The sequence below is a fragment of the Xyrauchen texanus genome, chromosome 34 (assembly GCF_025860055.1).
Source record: "Xyrauchen texanus isolate HMW12.3.18 chromosome 34, RBS_HiC_50CHRs, whole genome shotgun sequence".
Classification (NCBI taxonomy): Eukaryota; Metazoa; Chordata; class Actinopteri; order Cypriniformes; family Catostomidae; genus Xyrauchen; species Xyrauchen texanus.
This window is the reverse complement of record NC_068309.1, coordinates 33,917,192-33,936,443: the sequence shown is the minus strand read 5'-3', so window position 1 is coordinate 33,936,443 and position 19,252 is coordinate 33,917,192. Positions and strand designations below refer to the sequence as shown.

General features: G+C 41.2%; 1 protein-coding gene across 2 annotated transcripts in view; it reads left to right on the top strand.

The window, feature by feature from the left end:
• Window positions 1–5,368, top strand: part of LOC127627883 (chromosome-associated kinesin KIF4-like) — a 39,728-nt gene extending 34,360 nt beyond the window's left edge. For both annotated transcript variants that reach the window (XM_052104480.1, XM_052104481.1), the window contains 6 exons: window positions 158–235; window positions 1,751–1,843; window positions 1,963–2,124; window positions 3,808–3,927; window positions 4,013–4,132; window positions 4,598–5,368. In XM_052104480.1, coding sequence (XP_051960440.1) covers window positions 158–235; window positions 1,751–1,843; window positions 1,963–2,124; window positions 3,808–3,927; window positions 4,013–4,132; window positions 4,598–4,795 — 771 coding nt within the window. In that variant the 3' untranslated portion in view covers window positions 4,796–5,368. The remainder of the gene's footprint in view (window positions 1–157; window positions 236–1,750; window positions 1,844–1,962; window positions 2,125–3,807; window positions 3,928–4,012; window positions 4,133–4,597) is intronic.
• Window positions 5,369–19,252: the final 13,884 nt, after the last annotated feature.

The following is a 19,252-nucleotide window of genomic DNA, read 5'->3' as shown; positions in this document are numbered from 1 at the left end:
CCAAAAAATATGAGTAGCATTTTTATTATTTGCATCAATGTCCATGTTGTAATCCACAATCTGGAAAGTCTGAGTTATCTGTTAAATATGAGTTGTATTTTTAACAAATATTTTCATTATCATACTTGCTGAATAAGGATTGTTTATTTCCATGCAGGAAGAGGAAATCAAAAAGATGCGAGAACTCAGTGAGCAAAACCAGAAACTCGAGGAGGAAAACGAACAATACAAGGAGGTAAAAAGCTTCTTATTCACTCTTAAAGGGATAAAACAAATTATCATCATTTACTCACCCTCATGCCATCCCAGATGTGTATGACTGACTGACTGACTTCTGCTGTACACAAACATTTTTAGAAGAATATTTCAGCTCTGTAGTTCCATCCAATTCATGTGAATTGTAACCAGATATGTCCAAAAAGCAAATAAAGGCAGAATAAATGTAATCCATATCTTCAGAAGCGATATGATGGGTTCGAAACGGATTGATCTTTAAGTCCAGCCCTGACCAGTAGGTGTCAATATGGACGAAGAATGCAAATTGCCAAAAAACAAAAGGAAAAAAGGACTTAAATATTTATCTGTTTCTCATAAATTAGAAGACTTTTCAATTCACACATCAATATTCTGACATTTAGCATGAATTTACTATAGTAACGCTAACTGTATTAACTATAGTATATTAGGCCATAATATATTTGCATTATAATAACATAGTTCTTTTTTGCAATTAACTTTTTATTTATTCCATTGACAAATCAAATAAACATATAAGGAAACATGGAAATACATTACATAAACCTAAACCCTTCCCTCCGAACATTCCCACCCCACACAAACACATCCCAGTGGCCCGACATCAAACCAACAATGACACAAAATAAACAATAAATCAACAGACAGTATTCTGTAGTAGAAAAAAATTATAAAGATTTGCACTTCTAAAACATTTTTGTAATTCTTATTCTGCATATCCTACATGCTTTATTTTAGGGATGTCCCATGAGTGATACTTCATCAGAGTTCCATGTCAACAGTTTTACAATTTTATCATCAAAATGGTGTTTAAATAAATAAATGAATGCATAAAATTTAAATCAAATGAAAATAATTAATTGATCATAATATTGAATTCTTTTTATAAAATGAAAAGCTTTTATACAGAACATCACTGCACAATCCAAAACACAACATTGTGAGATATTACTTAAATATAATACAATTACTATTGATTTACAGTGAATATTTCTTAATACTACAGTAGTGATATATTTCTATCATACATTTTTTCATTCAAATTATGATGTGTTATGATGGTCAATCCAGAAAAGCTGGTCGCTATGTGAATTCAAGTGATTATTAAACTGCAGACGGCTGCTATTTAAGTATGTACTCTGTGTTTCATGTTACAAATTGAATCTGCAGTCCTCTCCACGCAATCACAAGCACTCACATTTGAAGCAGGCAGCACATTCAAACTATAATTAATGTAATTAAATAGCAGCTTTGCGGCTAAATAATCTCACTAGGACAGAACTTGATTTTAATTATTGCGCTGAATGTTTATGTAATGACATTCGTACATCAGGTGGTATCAGTTTTTGGTATCTGAGCATTTTTACAATCATAAGAGCGCTACTAGCAACCAACAGCAGAGACTTGACATAGTGATTTAATAGCTGTCAGTGTGCAACTCTGAGGTTTCCATGTAATGTGTATAATATTTATTTTCTACATTTAATCCCAATAGAAATTACTACTGGCCCAGTTGACCAGTGCCAAGAAAGTCCTCTCTGCTGTGAATGAGTCAAAGGATACATCTTTTGAATATGTTCCTCCTAAGGTAAACCTCACTGCTACATACTGCATCTTTTTGATTTTGTTGTTTGGAAATTCAAATGTAATTTCTTCTGTTGTTGTTGACTCTGAATGCTGAGCTTTTGTCATGTCTTTCACCTCAAGCCCAAAGCCAAAAACTACTCGACTGCACGTGCTCGTCTGCAGGAGACCATAGATCTGGATGAGCTGATCTCTCCATCAGAGTCTGAGAAAGAGGAGGACGAGTGGCGTCCAGAGAAAAAAGACAGAATGCAACGACCCTCCAAGAAGTCCAAAAGGACGGGGGTGAGGCTTATAAAGCTGGACATGTGGATTGTAAAACTTGAGGGCCCATATTACTCCAAAATAATAATACAAAAAATAAATTCATACATTTTTGTTTTCTTGTGGAAAATAAAGCCTAGTTGTAGGGCCATTAAGATTTGTCACATGATTTTCATGAGTTATGCACATTTTACACACCATTTCTCCTAACCGCAATGCAGGAACAGATTAGGAATGCACCGATCCGATACCTGGATCGATAATGGCTCCCATACTGAGATTTTTAAACGGATCAGGTATCGGTCTGATGAGCCGATCCAAATCCGATACTGTGTGTTTGTCTTGCTCATTACGGAGTTCATATGACTCGTGCATTTTATTCAAAGCCACTTGAAGATGTGCGATAGCTCTGTCAATCACAAAAGGCTGTGTTTTATAAGTAACTATATAATATGTACATGCAGCACTAGCGCATTGAGTGGCGCTGCTATGTTTACACACACGCGCGGCTGTTTTTAGCCTTCACACTGTGCGCAATATTTGAGCGCTACTCAAGAACAACATCTCAGATGTAGATGCTCAATACTTCGGTTTACACATTATATGCATTTAGAACGGCACCTGAGGTGCATTTGACCAGAATTTGAATAAGAAGTGAATTAAACTATTGTGAACTTCCTAAAATCAGACACACTTACAGAACTTCCTGGAGAGTTCAGAATGTCAAAATAAAAGCGTGAGGGTTTAAAAGTTTACGGTGCGGAGATGTATTACTATACAATGCTATTATAATGAATTGGTTCCAAAAAATAACTGTGAATGAAAAGTGAGCTGATGTCTTGCAACTAAACTGAACAAAAAAGAGATCTGAATCCTTTAAAGTCCAGATACTAGTTGAAAATGTTTTGCGGGGGAAAAAAATGTTGTCTTTTCTACTGATGACTTACACTGGAATTACTGTTAATTTTGCTGCTACATTATCCAGTTAACTAGTTAATAATAAAGAGTTTCTAAATAATCTATACATTTATATTGAAATAATGTGTAGTTAGAGGTTTGTGTTTCTTTACATTATTGTGTGGAACTAATTGGGTGTACTCTTTAATATGTAAAGATATTCTAAACTGATTATACAAAAAACAACACTGGTATCGGATTGGGATCGGCCAATACTGAGATTTCCGGAAGAGAAAAAGCGGTATCAGTGCATCCCTAGAACAGATGGTCATTAAATTACTGCCACGTGAACAAAATATACTGTAAATTATTTAAATGGATAATTATTTACATATCGAAGTAGGACTTCCTTTGGTGCTACCTTTCATTTTCGCAGATTTTAATATAACATATCATTGTACAATAGCATCTTTTACTGTAATACAGGGGACAAAAATGTGCAATCTTCGGGGAAGCATACAAGTAATATGTTTGGATGTGTAATGAGAATTTGGGGGTAGAATATGCTTAAATGTAAAATCAAAATATGAATGGTCCTTAATGTTGGCTTAAATTTTATTTTGCATAAAGGAAATTATTATTATATTTTATTATTTGGTTCTGAATATGACCAAAGTTATAGTTTGAATTCTTTAAAATCTAAAGGTTCTGTGATATTACATCACATATGTCATTTTTCTATCCTTTTAGTGTGTTGTAGCTTTTAAGCAATCTGTTTTTGTTTACCGTTGATCCGGTCACCTCTAGTGTGCGTGTCGTGGTCGCTGTGTTAACAAGCTTTGTCGCTGCCGTAAGGGAAGAATGACCTGTGGGGAAAACTGTCTCTGTGACCACGAGAAATGCCGCAACATGGAGAATCGCAGTGCGGTAAGTAGAATATGTTTTTTTTAAAGAGGCAATGCTGGTTTTGTGACTAGTTGTTTGAGGTTATATCTTTCATCATTGTCTTCAGGACCAGACTGAGATTATTGATGTGTCCAAAGACTCTGTCGCAGTTCCTGAGGACCCCACAGCGGTCAGCCCCCGAGATGCCACATTTTTCAGACCTCCTAGTGTACCACCTACTAAGAAGGTAGGACCAAATGTCATTTTTTTGTCATTTGTGTCACCATGTAGCTTTTTAAAGGGACATTTCACCCCAAAATGAAAATGGTGATTATTTGCTCACCCTTAAGTCTCTGATATACTTACGGCAATGTGCTTTGTAATTCGCTCAGAAATAAATGTCAAAAATACATTTGAAACAGTCAAACAAAGTTTATTCTGTTGGGAAAAATTCAAATACCATGATATTCATTTCAAATCCTGTAGTAATAGTACAGGAAAACCAAAACAATGGTCATAAGAATCAGATTCTGCCTAAAATCATGGTTACTAAAGATTTGTTATAGTAACAACATTTTAAAAACCATGATACATATACCACAAATTGATCAAGGTGTTAAGTAAAATTAACCAGCTGTTTTTGGCAGAAGGATTATGCTTTTATCTTTAACTATCAATTCAAAATTGCAATTGTTTACCATATGATGAGCAGGAGATTGGAGACATGGGCCACCTGCCTGCAGACCTGAAGCTTGAAAAGAAACCCGTCCCCGTTGACAATGAGAGTGACAGCGATGAAGCAGAAAGCATGAACAGCACTGCCAGCTTCCTCCGGAGGAACAAGCGAGGCCTGAATAACTTCAAAAACAGCTTCTTCTCTGGCTGCACGCCCATCCGTGAAGAGCATTAGCATTCAAGTACTAGAATTTGATGGATATGCTTGCTTGTCTGTTCTTTGTTTTGTCTCTTTTTTGTGTGCTTTAAATGTTTGCATTTGTTAAATAACGTGATAGTTGTAATATAGTTTTAATATTGCTCTTCAGTTGCAATAATGGCTAATGCACTAGCAAGATGAACTGCTGTTATTTCTATTGTAATTTTTGTGACTCCAATAAATGATTGATTTCATTTGGGAGTCTTGGTTTTTTCCCTTACAATCACATTACTGACTGCAAAAATAACACATTTTTCTAATAGATTTTGTATTTTTTTTTTGGCCTGGCTAAACACCGATGCTTTTGGTGTGGTTAGTCCAAAAAACCCAAAAACATGGCTGAAAATTAGATTTTTTTTTATTTTTTATTATTATTATTTTTTACTTCACACAATGATTTGCTGTTTTACAACTGTGAATTTGCAAACTAAAACATGTAAATTCAGGAGCTGATATACAGTTAACTGAATGCAGGGATAAATGTGTTGCAAATATGTATCTAATCTAAAATACATGACAGCTTGTAGAAAGCAGTGCACTACAGGTAACTTTTACATGATTTTAATAAAAACTTGAATCCACATTCCACTTGTGCTGGTATTTTCTTTCGGTGGAATGGTTATCCAGTAAAACAGTTTTTAAAGGAATATTCTGGGTTCAAAACAAGTTAAGCTCAATTAACAGCATATTTTGAATAATGTTGATTTACCACAAAATTTATATGGCAAATTTTTTTTTTAATACCGGTTAAAGTTTTTTTTTTTTTTATACGAATGATGAATGGTTGTGTAACGAATGATTTTTATGACATGATATTGCCATACTGCAATGGTCAAAGAATTATGGTAAAACGGTGTAGTGTTATTAGAGGAATATTTTCTGTTTGTAATGAGCATATGTGTTATATCTGTGTTTAGCCTTGATATCTTTAAACTTATTCCCCTCTCAAATTACGTTCAGTGCTATAATTAAGAACACATGCTGTTGCCGAGAAACATTCCTACTCTGGTGTAGTTCCCTTACGATTCAGCTCACTTGACATTGTGTCACTAAGCTGACTCTATGGGAGTGTCCTACATGACCTACTTGAAACCCTTCTACAATGACACCAATTTTAAAATTGGCAATGGTGTTTAAGCCCGCCCTTTTAGGCGCAAAGCTGTCCGGTATAAAAGTGGGTGTGTAAACACCATTCCTCAGAATTTCCTTCCTTCAAGACAGCGATTGATCTCTCGCCTTAGAAGCCCTCTCCATTTGTCACCATCGATATATACAAGCCAGCAGACGGAATCTTTACAAGCTTAGAAGACTCTTCACTTCCTTGCAGTGTTCTGGCGGACATTCTACACCTCGCTGTTGACTCATCGTTGGCGAACGGGTCCTCGCTTCAGTGACAAACCTCCATGCAGTGCTTTGGCCTGAGTGTCCTTTATTGCTATTGCATATTGTGTGTATGTATGTATGCATGTATGCAGAATATAAAAGAGCCGCTTACGTGTCCGCGTCTTTTTAAGATGTCGCTCTGTAACTGTTCCTTATGCGACACATCCTGCTATCAGATCAACATGATAGCTGCCCATGCAGAGACCGCTTTCATGGAGACAGACTGCCCTCACTGTGAGGGCATGAGTCTCAAGACGATTCGCTCGTGAATCACCCTTTTTCTGAGGGACGATTCAGCCTCCCACCTGCCTCTTCTGTGACACCTGAGGGATCACATGAGGTGGCACTGCAGGGCCGCGAGGTCGAACGGGATGTATTTGTTCCAGCACTCGCCCTGCAAGTCCCTCAATCTCTATGCTGATACAGTATGTGCGTGATGCGCTTCGGCCCTATGCAGGAAATGTCCTTTGCGTCCTTTCAAGGGCTGTCGAAGAGCTCTGTCTCGAGTGGTCTCCTCCAGAGGAAACGGAAACATCTGTCAAACCCAGAAAAGGCTATTTGCCTAAGGTTTTAGCTATGCCCTTTAGAGCGCAGGTGGTTCACCTTTTAAGCCTTTTTTCCTCCATTTAATTTGGATGAGGAACAGTCCTTGCATTTATTATTAACACGTGTTGAGCACACCCGCCACTTTAGACTGTCTGACCAGCTCTTTGTGTGTTATGGAGGACGATGTTATGAAAGGAACGTCCGCCTACAAAGGTAGACTTTCTCACTGGATCTTTGATGCGATCGCCCTGGCTTATGAGTCACAGGGGGCAAATTCCCCAATTGGTGTTAAAGCACACACAACTAGAGGCATGGCCTCTTCATGGGCTTGCAATTGGGCGAATGGTGTGTCCTTCCAAGACATGTTTTGCTGAAGGATGGACTCCTCAAAACACATTTGCAAGGTTTTACAACCTAGACGTAGTCTCTCTCACATTGCAAGTCCTCTCTGTCTAGAGTGCTTGCCATTTCGTTGGCCAAATATACACTTATAATACTCTTTTAAGTACGGGCATTTTACACAACCACCTGCATTCAGGCCATTTTAATTTCCCATAAAGTCACAAAGCACTTTCATTATAAATAAAACTTCCTTTCCAACTGGGATTGTGAAGGGGACTATAGTTCATGTATCCATTGCTCACCATGAGGGTTATTCACTTGCCACATACTCATGGCAATCGCCATCCCACGGGACTGCGGTGTCATGTTTTCCACTCTGGGAGGGTTTTGTTTGTGGTGCGGCATGATGAGAATCTATTCCCCATAGCATCAGCTTAGTGACGCACTGTCAAGTGAACTGAATCGTAAGGGAACGTTTCTGTTATGTATGTAACCTCGGTTCCCTGTGATGAATGGAACGAAACATTGCGTAAACTGTCCGCACTACAGACTCTGAGTTTTTTTTTTAATGTCCGAGCTATGTGCTCTTTGTCTCTGTTAGAAAATTCTTAATAATGGTGTTTGCGCACCTGCTTTTATACCGGACAGCTTTGCGCCTAAAAGGGCAGGGCTTAAACACCATAGCCAATTTTAGAATTGGCATTATTTTAGAAGGGATTCAACTATGTCGTGTAGAAGGAAACACCCATAGGGTCAGCTTTGTGATGCAATGTCTCGTTCCCTTCATCTCAGGGAGCCACGGTTACATACATAACGGAGACATTTTGGCTCATGACCATTAATTACGTAGCATGTCTTAACGAATCAACTTCCGAATGCCATCATTAATATTCATGAGTTAAGTGTTCACCGTGGAAGGATTGGTAATTTCTCATCAGTCTGGTGCGAGATATATATATATATATATATATATATATATATATATATATATATATATATATATATATATATATATATATATATATATATATATATATATATATATATATATATATATATATATATACACACACACACTCACCTAAAGGATTATTAGGAACACCTGTTCAATTTCTCATTAATGCAATTATCTAATCAACCAATCACATGGCAGTTTCTTCAGTGCATTTAGGGGTGTGGTCCTGGTCAAGACAATCTCCTGAACTCCAAACTGAATGTCAGAATGGGAAAGAAAGGTGATTTAAGCAATTTTGAGCGTGGCATGGTTGTTGGTGCCAGACGGGCCGGTCTGAGTATTTCACAGTCTGCTCAGTTAATGGGATTTTCACGCACAACCATTTCTAGGGTTTACAAAGAATGGTGTGAAAAGGGAAAAACATCCAGTATGCGGCAGTCCTGTGGGCGAAAATGCCTTGTTGATGCTAGAGGTCAGAGGAGAATGGGCTGACTGATTCAAGCTGATAGAAGAGCAACTTTGCCTGAAATAACCACTCGTTACAACCGAGGTATGCAGCAAAGCATTTGTGAAGCCACAACACGCACAACCTTGAGGCGGATGGGCTACAACAGCAGAAGACCCCACCGGGTACCAATCATCTCCGCTACAATTTGCAAGAGCTCACCAAAATTGGACAGTTGAAGACTGGAAAAATGTTGCCTGGTCTGATGAGTCTCGATTTCTGTTGAGACATTCAGATGGTAGAGTCAGAATTTGGCGTAAACAGAATGAGAACATGGATCCATCATGCCTTGTTACCACTGTGCAGGCTGGTGGTGGTGTAATGGTGTGGGGGATGTTTTCTTGGCACACTTTAGGCCCCTTAGTGCCAATTGGGCATCGTTTAAATGCCACGGCCTACCTGAGCATTGTTTCTGACCATGTCCATCCCTTTATGGCCACCATGTACCCATCCTCTGATGGCTACTTCCAGCAGGATAATGCACCATGTCACAAAGCTCGAATCATTTCAAATTGGTTTCTTGAACATGACAATGAGTTCACTGTACTAAAATGGCTCCCACAGTCACCAGATCTCAACCCAATAGAGCATCTTTGGGATGTGGTGGAACGGGAGCTTCGTGCCCTGGATGTGCATCCCACAAATCTCCATCAACTGCAAGATGCTATCCTATCAATATGGGCCAACATTTCTTAAGAATGCTTTCAGCACCTTGTTGAATCAATGCCACGTAGAATTAAGACAGTTCTGAAGGCGAAAGGGGGTCAAACACAGTATTAGTATGGTGTTCCTAATAATCCTTTTAGGTGAGCGTATACTGTTTTCACAATGTTTATTTCTATTTTTTCAAACGTACTTCTCTGTCTGCTCGTATGAATGTAACACATCATAAGAAAGTGTTTCACCGCTGTTCAAATGCTATATGTATAAATGTTTTACATCTGAAAGCACTAAATATTAAATGAAACAAATGACAATGAAAATGCAGAGTAATCTCTACAGTAATCAAAATACTTTTTGAATGTAGCTGTATTGTAATTACCAATTATTTAAATTGTAACTGTAGTGGAATAGTTACATTTATTTTATATTTTAAATACGTAATCCTGTTACATGTATTCAATTACTCCCCAACCCTGCATATGGATTACTTTTATCTCCTTTTTTTTGGAGCTTCAAAGGCCTGATCACCATTCCCTTGCTTTGTATGGACCTACAGAGCTGATATATATTTTCAGTGTCATTACAATGTGAGTGGTCTAATTACTGGTACTTATTTTTTGTTTAAACCTTTACAATAAACACATCTAAAATGGCAGAGAAAACCAATGCATTTAGTTGGACTTAATTTTCCTACCTGGTTACATTTAGCCACACAAAATAAATTTTTAAATATATAAATAAATATAGGCCACTTTCAGTGATAGAATGTTCTAGGTTTCCAATACAGCTTGGGTTGACATTAAAGTTCTCAATCTCAGTAATGACAAGTGTTCTTTGAAATAACAGAGAACCTGTCAAAGTTAGACAGAATTTTCACATGTGCAAGGTTTATGCTATTATGTAGAAATTCCTATTTGTTGATTTTGTCTTTTTTCCCCAAGAGAGGCAGAATATGCTGTTTATAAATTAAAAAAGGGAATGAAGTTCAGGTGCTGTATGTATGTCATGACCTACTGGACTGATTCCTGGGCTGTCTGCATCTTAGCTTGTCTAAACAACACTGTCATCCATTTAAAAAAATGAGTCAGGCAAAGGTCGCACATTTGCAAAATGCTGTTAACCAAACTGACCTTTAAGTGCTTAAAATATCTTTGTGACCTTGTCAGCATTTCCAAGAAATGTTAGATGTTTAATTTGTCCTGGGCATTGTTTTGTGCTTTGCTGCTTTAATATGTTTATAAAAATGAATGTTAATAAGAAATCATTTTAAAAGCATATAACTCAATAAAACAAGGAGGGTGAAGTGTTTGGTATTATTTTAGAGAAAGCTTTTAAAAAAAATTATTATATAGATGATAAATTCTGAGACACTCAGCCTAAAAAACTTTTTTTATTATTATTATTTTTCTGGTTATACATTATATATCTCTGGGTGTATAGATGGTAGCTCTGGAAAAACTGCTTTTGTTTTGTTCCCAATCATATCACTTGTGACAGTAACATTTTGTTTTAATTTGACAAAGCAATCAAAATTTATAACAGTACAAAAATAATTTATCCTAGAGTCCAAAAACATCAAGTGTCCAAAAGACAACTAAAAGATGATAATTGTACAGAAGAACTTGCACATGCAAGCACAACAATGACTACAGGTTTGCATGGTATGCAGATGTGATTTTAGTCATGAGATTTCGCAGAATGATTCTGTGCCATTCGAGTCATCATTTAGTCGGTGTCATGTACTTGGCACCATCTCCTGGTGGCCATATGTAATTAGAGTGATCACATGACTCTGTCCAAATATGGAGCACTATTCTTTTGACAATTGACTTTACAGACAAGTCGGAATTCAGGATGTTCCCACCTCCAACTTGAAAATGTAAACTGGAATGCCGCTTGAAATCGGATATCTGCCTTGTGAACTCGGGACTGATCAATGAACCCCGACTTCATCGAGTTGCGTCATTTGATGTAATTTACAAGATGGCGTGACTTCAAAGCATAAACTGGAGCTTGGTTTTCACGAGGAAATGTTTGTATATGTAATAATAAATGTTAGAGGTAAAAAGAGGATGTTAGAGGAATTGTTTGTGTATCAATCACTGTTTATCTTGTGAAATAGCTAGCATTTGGAAGACTACGCATGTGTTTATTCATTTGGTATGCGTTCATGTGACGGTGACGTGTGATTGACACGCACTGAGGACGGAAGTCTGGAATGCAGCATCACCACTGGTTGGAGCAATCTGAACCCAATCAGAGCATCTTATCACATGGCTTGTTGAGCATGTTACTGAGGAGACACAGCGCACGTGGAGGCTTCCCGCCATTCTCCGCGGCATCCACGCACAACTCGCCACGTGCCCCACTGAGAGCGAGAACCACATTATAGCAACCATGAGGAGATTACCCCATGTGATTCTACCCTCCCTAGCAACCGGGCCAATTTAGTTGCTTAGGAGTCACTCAGCACACCCTGGATTCAAACTCGCGACTCCAAGGATTGTAGTCAGCGTCTTTACTCGCTGAGCTACCCAGGCCCTCGATGCTACAATCATCTGATCCAGGAACGCTAACATGTTTTTAGTCAGAGAGCACATTATGTGATAATAATAATCTATGCATCCAATTACATTGTGTATGGGCTCATTTTAATGATGATCACCCCAGGTTTCACCCTTAAGTAATGGTATGGTATTTTATGCTGTTTTTATTTTAAGCCATATGAAACTTGTCATATGAGCAACACTTGTTCACATAAAACATGTATGTCAAAGACATACACCTAGCTATTACTCACTATATTTTTGTCTGTCAGTAAAACAAATGTAAAACCAGGAAGGTTGAATTCTACTCTTTAAGAGCTTCCCAACAACATATGACACATGGCTATTTGATGAGTGTTATTTTTTTACCAACAAAAATATTTCCAGTGCAAAATTGTTAATAAATTATCAAAATGGAACACTTCTGATTTGTCAGCAAATTTCAAACACTTGTTCAATTTTGGTCATAATGCCTGCATGCATACAGTTTTTTCTTTAAAATGATACCTATTTTTGTGTTGTTCAAAACTGTAGTTATTAATATTTTGTTTCTTGTGGACCCCATCCAAGTTTAAAGCTTAAAACTTGTGCTACAGAATTAATTATGCATTTATAAATAAATGTGGTCTATATACAGACACTTTAGCCTACACACATTTTCTCTCCATCATTATCACAGTCATAATGTGATGAATAGTGGTGATAAATCACTCTCACATAATTGTCTTCTGAATTGGATGTAAAAATATACTTGATGTTTTACTTCTGAAGAATGTAAGTGGTGCTTGCCCATGCAATATAATCACCATCATAATGCTAGGGTGTTGTCAGTAGTGGCTAAGGTGTTCTGTGTGGTTGATAAGTGATGACTAAGGTGTGACAGGTGGTTGTTTACTGTTCCAAGTTGAAAGAGTCTAGCCTAACTCGCTGATTTTCCGGTTTCTTCAGTATGAATCTACATATGGGATTTTTTTCACAAGTTTTATCAACCACCATGCAATAGATTAAAATGATAGAAAATAGTGCACGTCTACTTATCAAGCCACACAATGTTAAGTATCACTTACGGGTGCGGTATGAGTCATGTGTCCAAGTTGAATACTTGGTGTTTATGGGTTTGTTTACATCTCCAACTCTATGTAAAATACTGTAGTAGTCCCTGTTATTTCAATTTGTTAAAATAAATATAATAGTGAAATTCATGGGAAAGAACAACACTACCCATAATCCTAAAGAGATATCCACCAATAAGAGAGTCTCTGCAAACAAAGTGCACCAGAAGAGCTCTGCAACGACTGCCCACTTTTGTGACGCACTGTGAATAATATGATCGAGTGTCATTACACCCTCAAACTACTGTTAATAATGTTCATATTTTGCAAAAAGATTTAAATATCATGTATATACATATAATCAACAACCTAATATCAGTACATATTGCCAGCGTTTTTAATTCAGTTACATCATTTGCAATGCTTCCTGGAATTGTAGTGCATTCCCTAATAAAAGACGTTAAGTACACATACTTGTATATGATTTTCAAGCCTGGATCAAAACCGTGTCCTTCTAACTCACGAATGTCGCATGATGGCCAGTCCGTGACACTCGATGTGCAAGCAGGCGATCCGGGCAGAGTAAACTATAAGCGGTAAGTAGATTATTACTGTAGATCAGATAACTACTATTAGCAACTTCATGTGCGCTTTAAGTAAATGTCATACGGTTGCTGGACAACTGTGTTCAGTATCATCAGTAACACCTAAATCATACAAAATAGTATTTCTTTAAAAAGTTTTATGTAAATGTAATGCTAGATAATAGTTAATACATTTTTGGCAGTTTTATGTATATGACATTTACTATCATATTAAATTGTGATATATCAGCCTATCGTCCACACTGCTCTCTGGATAATGGCATCAGACTTTAAAAATCCTATATCTGTCCACCAATATTCAGCTCTTTTGTGATGGACTATATGAAATCCCTATGGAAAAAAAGAATGGTAAAAACACTCCTGGAACCAAGACAGCTTAAAACGTATAACTGTAAAATATTTTGTCAGGTAACCTAAATTAACAAGTTTTATTCAAGTCAAAAATACTTATGACTTAATCAACCGGACTGCGTTACGCTACACCAACAAAAGTAATTTTCAAGGGTCAGATCAGTTGGACATGGCTCTTTAAAGGAATGGTTCACCCAAAAATGTGAATGACTTTCTTCTTTTCTGCTGAACACAAATGAAGACTTTTGATAGGTGTGAATGAGATGAATTGAACAGATCAATATTTCAGTCCATTTTTTACTATCAATCTCCACTTTGACTTTCTTCAGCCTACTGGACAGGGAGGAGAATGTATAAAAAAAAGCACTTAAATGTTGAGCTGTTTCTCCCCCACACCTATCATATTGCTTCTGAAGACATGGATTAAACTACTGTAGTCATATGGATTACTTTTACGCTGCCTTTATGTGCTTATTTGACCTTCAAATTTCTGGCCACATTCACTTCGCATTGTGAATACCTACAGAGCTTCTTTTGTATTCAGCAGAAGAAAGTCATACCCATCTGAGATGGCATGAGGATGAGTAAATGATGATAGAACTATCACTTTAAGGTTTCACATTATACAGTGAACTGTGTCACGTTTTTAGAATTGCCTCGTAGAACACAGTGATTTGTGCCACTCGTTGTTATAATATAATTAATTATTGTGACTAGAACTTTCGGAGCAAATTACTGTAAGGCATATCCCCAGTGAGATACTGCGGTCAAGCCAGCCGCCACTTCGAAATGAGCGGTCAAACTAGCCGCACCTATATTTCGCGGTGCGCGTATACACTGGTTATTGCGGTATGACCGTCAGAACTAAAACAAGTTAATTCCTGCTAAGGCAATTTCACATGCATTCATTTATTCTGTCTGTCTGTCTGTCAGAAAGAAAGGAAGACAGAACGAAAGAAAGAAAGATTTTAGCACACCTCACAACCTGTCACTGCATGATATATTGAAGTCCAAAATAAGACCCCCCAAAACTCATATATTACCTTTTTTTGTCCATACATTCAGAAAATCATAAAAATGAAAGTCCTAGTTTCCACAGACCAATTTCACCTCAGATGGGGAGGACACCTTCTCAAGGTGTGAACTATAATGTTTCAGGACATTCTGATGTTGTATTCCAAAATAAGAGCCCCCCAAAAAAATGATATATTACCTTTTTTGTCCATACATTCAGAAAATCATAAAAATAAAAGTCCTAGTTTCCACAGACCAATTTCACCTCAGATGGGGAGGACACCTTCTCAAGGTGTGAACTATAATGTTTCAGGACATTCTGATGTTGAATTCCAAAATAAGAGCCCCCCAAACTCGAATATTAGATGTTTTGTTTACACATTCAGAAAATCATAAAAATAAAAGTCCTAGTTTCCACAGACCAGTTTCACCTCAGATGGGGAGGACACCTTCTCAAGGTGTGAACTACAATGTTTCAGGACATTCTGATGTTGAATTCCAAAATAAGAGCCCCCCAAACTCGAATATTAGATGTTTTGTTTACACATTCAGAAAATCATAAAAATAAAAGTCCTAGTTTCCACAGACCAATTTCACCTCAGACGGGGAGGACACCTTCTCAAGGTGTGATCTACAATGTTTCAGGACATTGTGATGTTGAATTCCAAAATAAGAGCCCCCCAAAACTCGAATATTAGATGTTTTGTCCATACATTCAGAAAATCATAAAAATAAAAGTCCTAGCTTCCACAGACCAATTTCACCTCATATGGAGAGGACACCTTCTCAAGGTGTCAACTACAATGTTTCAGGACATTCTGATGTTGTCTTCCAAAATAAGAGCCCCCCAAACTCGAATATTAGATGTTCCCCTTCTGTCGCTCTCTCCACGTTGTGTCAGAGAAGCAACACTAGGGATCTCTCTTGAGCGCCGATATCCACCTCTGATCTATGAAAAAAGGCCAATGAGAGTTGGCAGCCAGTATTTGCATGTCCCGCCACCGGACATACAGGAATTTAAGCGGCGCAAATACGGGAGTTCATTCAGAAAATTTCTTCGGAGCCGATGGTCGTGTCTGCAATTGCTGCGTGTTACACACAGAGTTCCTGTCATTCCTCTGCTGCATGCTGTTGGATTCTACGGTGCACAACAGCGGCTTTCTCCTGTTTGCACAGCTGTGCATTTCCTGCCCCTGAGCGCTTCGACAGTGCAGACTATAAAGTCTCACGAGTCCTTTTCTTTCATAAAAGAGTGATTTTATTTAAAAGAGTAATTTCCTGTAAAAGAGCAAAACACAGCAGCGTTGAAGTCCTTTTAAGGATGCGTCTTTATAAAGATGCCTTTCCGCCCCTGTGTTGTTCCTGGATGCGGTAGAGTACTCTCCGCTTCCGACGGCCACAGGCGTTGTCTCGTGTGTCTGGGTAGCGATCACACCGAGGCTGCGTTTGTGGATGGTTCATGTTCTCACTGCGAGAACATGACCATGACAACGTTGCGGTCGCAGCTTGCTTACAACCGTAAGCAAGCCACTCCAGCCGCCCCCGCGTCACTCCGTCTTCCTACGGGATTGAGGACGATGCGGCTGGCGATGGAGGCGATTCGGGGATGGTAGCGGGTGCAGCTCCGCCGGGTATGCCCCCTTCGGACCACCCGCGCCACGGCACGCTCATTGACTCCCGTCCCCGCTCGAGGCGGCGGCGACTCGCCTCACAGCCAGTCTGCCTACCCTCTTGCGATGGAAGCAGACGAGTTCGCTGCAGAATCGGAGGGTGTGGTATCTGATGCTGAGGACTCCTCTGGGCTGCCGCCTTCGGGCCTGCATGCCCAGGAAGAGGCCGACGCACAGATGTCCGATATGCTTTCCCGGGCAGCCAACAGCGTGGGCTTGGATTGGAACCCTCCATCCTCCCCACAGCCATCACGGCTGGACGACTGGTTCCTGGGTGCTGGGCGCCGCTCACAGCCTTGCACCCCCCCCGGTCATGGCGATTCCCCAGGTGGATAGGGCTGTTGCGCTCCATCTATGCCCCAGAAGCCCTACCACCTGGCAGGGCCGCCCTGTACTCCCTTCCCGGACCTGTAGAGCAACACCCTCGCTGACCGCAAAGGCCTACAGCGCCACCGGACGCGCCGCTTCCGCCCTGCATTCCATGGCTCTCCTGCAGATCCACCAAGCCAAGGCACTGCAAAACATGCACAGGGGTGGCCCTGATCCCGACACGCTGCAGGAACTGCGCTCAGCGACCGACCTCGCCCTGAGAGCGACGAAGGTCACAGCACAGGCGCTCGGGCAGGCGATGGCAACGCTGGTGGTCCAGGAACGCCAGCAATGGCTGAACTTGGTCGAGATGCATGAAGCTGACAACACTCGCTTTCTCAACGCCCCTGTCTCCCAGTTTGGCCTCTTCGGCGACACCGTTCTCCATGGTGAAGAAGCAGACGGAGGCCATTTCCCACATCATGCCTCGCCGCAAGCCTGCCGCCACGGCCCATGCCCCGTATGCTCGCCGAGGGCGTCCTCCCGCGGCCAGAAGACCTTCTGCTCCACCTCAACCCGGGCCCAGCTCTCAGCCCCGGCGTCGAGCAAACCGCGGGAAGTGTACGCCCCCTGTCTCATGGACCCCCTCGAGGACCCGGAAGGCTCCCAGGCGCTCCTGAGACAACGTACCCAGAGTTCAAGAAGTTAGCTCCGGAGGTGGTAAGACCGCTCCGTCCCCCGGTGGAGGGCCGGGAAGAGAATCTTGTGTTTTTTCATTTGCCGCACCCCTCAACAGGGGCTGCGGTACCCAAATTCTCAATAAAAGAGCTATTTCCTTTGTCTCTGGGTCATGTGGCCCGCAAATGCCGTTCTCACGGCACTCTACTTTCAGGCCTCAACAGTCCCGGCTCCCTGGACGCGGTGCCCCCGCCCTCAGCCCCACGACTGTTCCCCGGCTGGCCGGTTCAGAGGAGTCCTGAGGACGCCAGCATCAGACCTCCTCCTCAGTCACGAACCCGCCCCCTGCCGGGTGCGCGGAGCAAGGTAAGTGCTTTGAGTTTATTCTCAGCACCAGAGCCTCGGGACGCTACGTTGCTTCCCGACGCCGTGTTACCTGTTCCGCACCGCTGCGAAGCCCCGCTGGGTACGTACAAAATACTCGTCCCCTTGGTGCCCCTAGCACGGAGCTTAGAGGCATGGCTTTCACTGCCCAACCCGTCGCGCTGGCTGTACCGGACCATTCGACTGGGTTACGCAATTCAGTTTGCCAGGTCTCCGCCCCCCTTCGCGGGCGTTCATTTTTCCGCAGTGCACGACCAACATGCTCAGTCCCTGCATGAAGAAATCGCCTCCCTTTTAATCAAGGACGTGATAGAGCCGTCCCTCCAACCGAAACGAAGAAGGGTTTCTACAGCTCTTACTTTGTTGTACCCAAGAAAGGCGGCGGCTTACGACCGATCTTGGACCTGCGAGTTTTCAATCGGACCTTGTCCAAACTCCCGTTCACAATGCTCACCCAGAAACAAATTCTATCTGGCGTCCGGCATCTAGATTGGTTCGCAGCGGTAGACCTGAAGGACGTGTACTTCCACGTCTCGATTCTCCCTCGACATCGTCCCTTCCTGTGGTTCGCGTTCGACGGCCAGGCATATCAGTACAAAGTCCTCCCCTTCGGCCTGTCTCTGTCCCCTCGCGTCTTCACGAAAGTCGCAGAGGCGGCTCTTGCCCCGCTCCGAGGAGCTGGCATATGCATACTCAATTACCTCGATGACTGGCTCATTCTGGCCCCCTCGCGAGAGTTACTATGCGCGCACAGAGACCAGGTGCTCAAGCACCTCAGCAGTTTGGGGTTTCAGGTCAACTGGGAGAAGAGCAAGCTCACCCCGGTCCAGAGCATCTCTTTTCTCGGTTTGGAGTTAGACTCAGTCTCAATGACAGCACGTCTCTCCAACGAGCGTGCTCAGTCAGTGCTGAAATGCCTCGCTTCCTTCAAGCCAGGCGCCGTGGTCCCTCTAAAACGTTTCCAACAGCTCCTGGGGCATATGGCTTCCTCCACGGCGGCCGTGCGCTGGGGTTGATGCATATGAGATCACTTAAGCACTGGCTCCAGACTCGAGTCCCGAGACGAGCATGGCGCTGCAGCACGCACAACGTGAAAGTTACCACTGCCTGCCGCCAATCCTTCAAATCCTGGACAGATCTCTGCTTTCTACGGGCAGGAGTTCCCTTGCAGCAGGTGTCCTGACGCGTTCTGGTTACAACCGACGCCTCCAAACTGGGTTGGGGCGCCGTGTGCAACGGGCACGCAGCCGCAGGCCGGTGGAACCGAGGCCCGCTGCGCTGGCACATCAACTGCCTAGAGCTGCTGGCTGTTTTTCTTGCCCTGAAGAGGTTTCTCCCGTTAATTCGGGGCAATCACGTCCTAGTCAGGACAGACAACACCACGGTGGTAGCCTACATAAACCGCCAAGGCGGAGTACGCTCCCTCCACA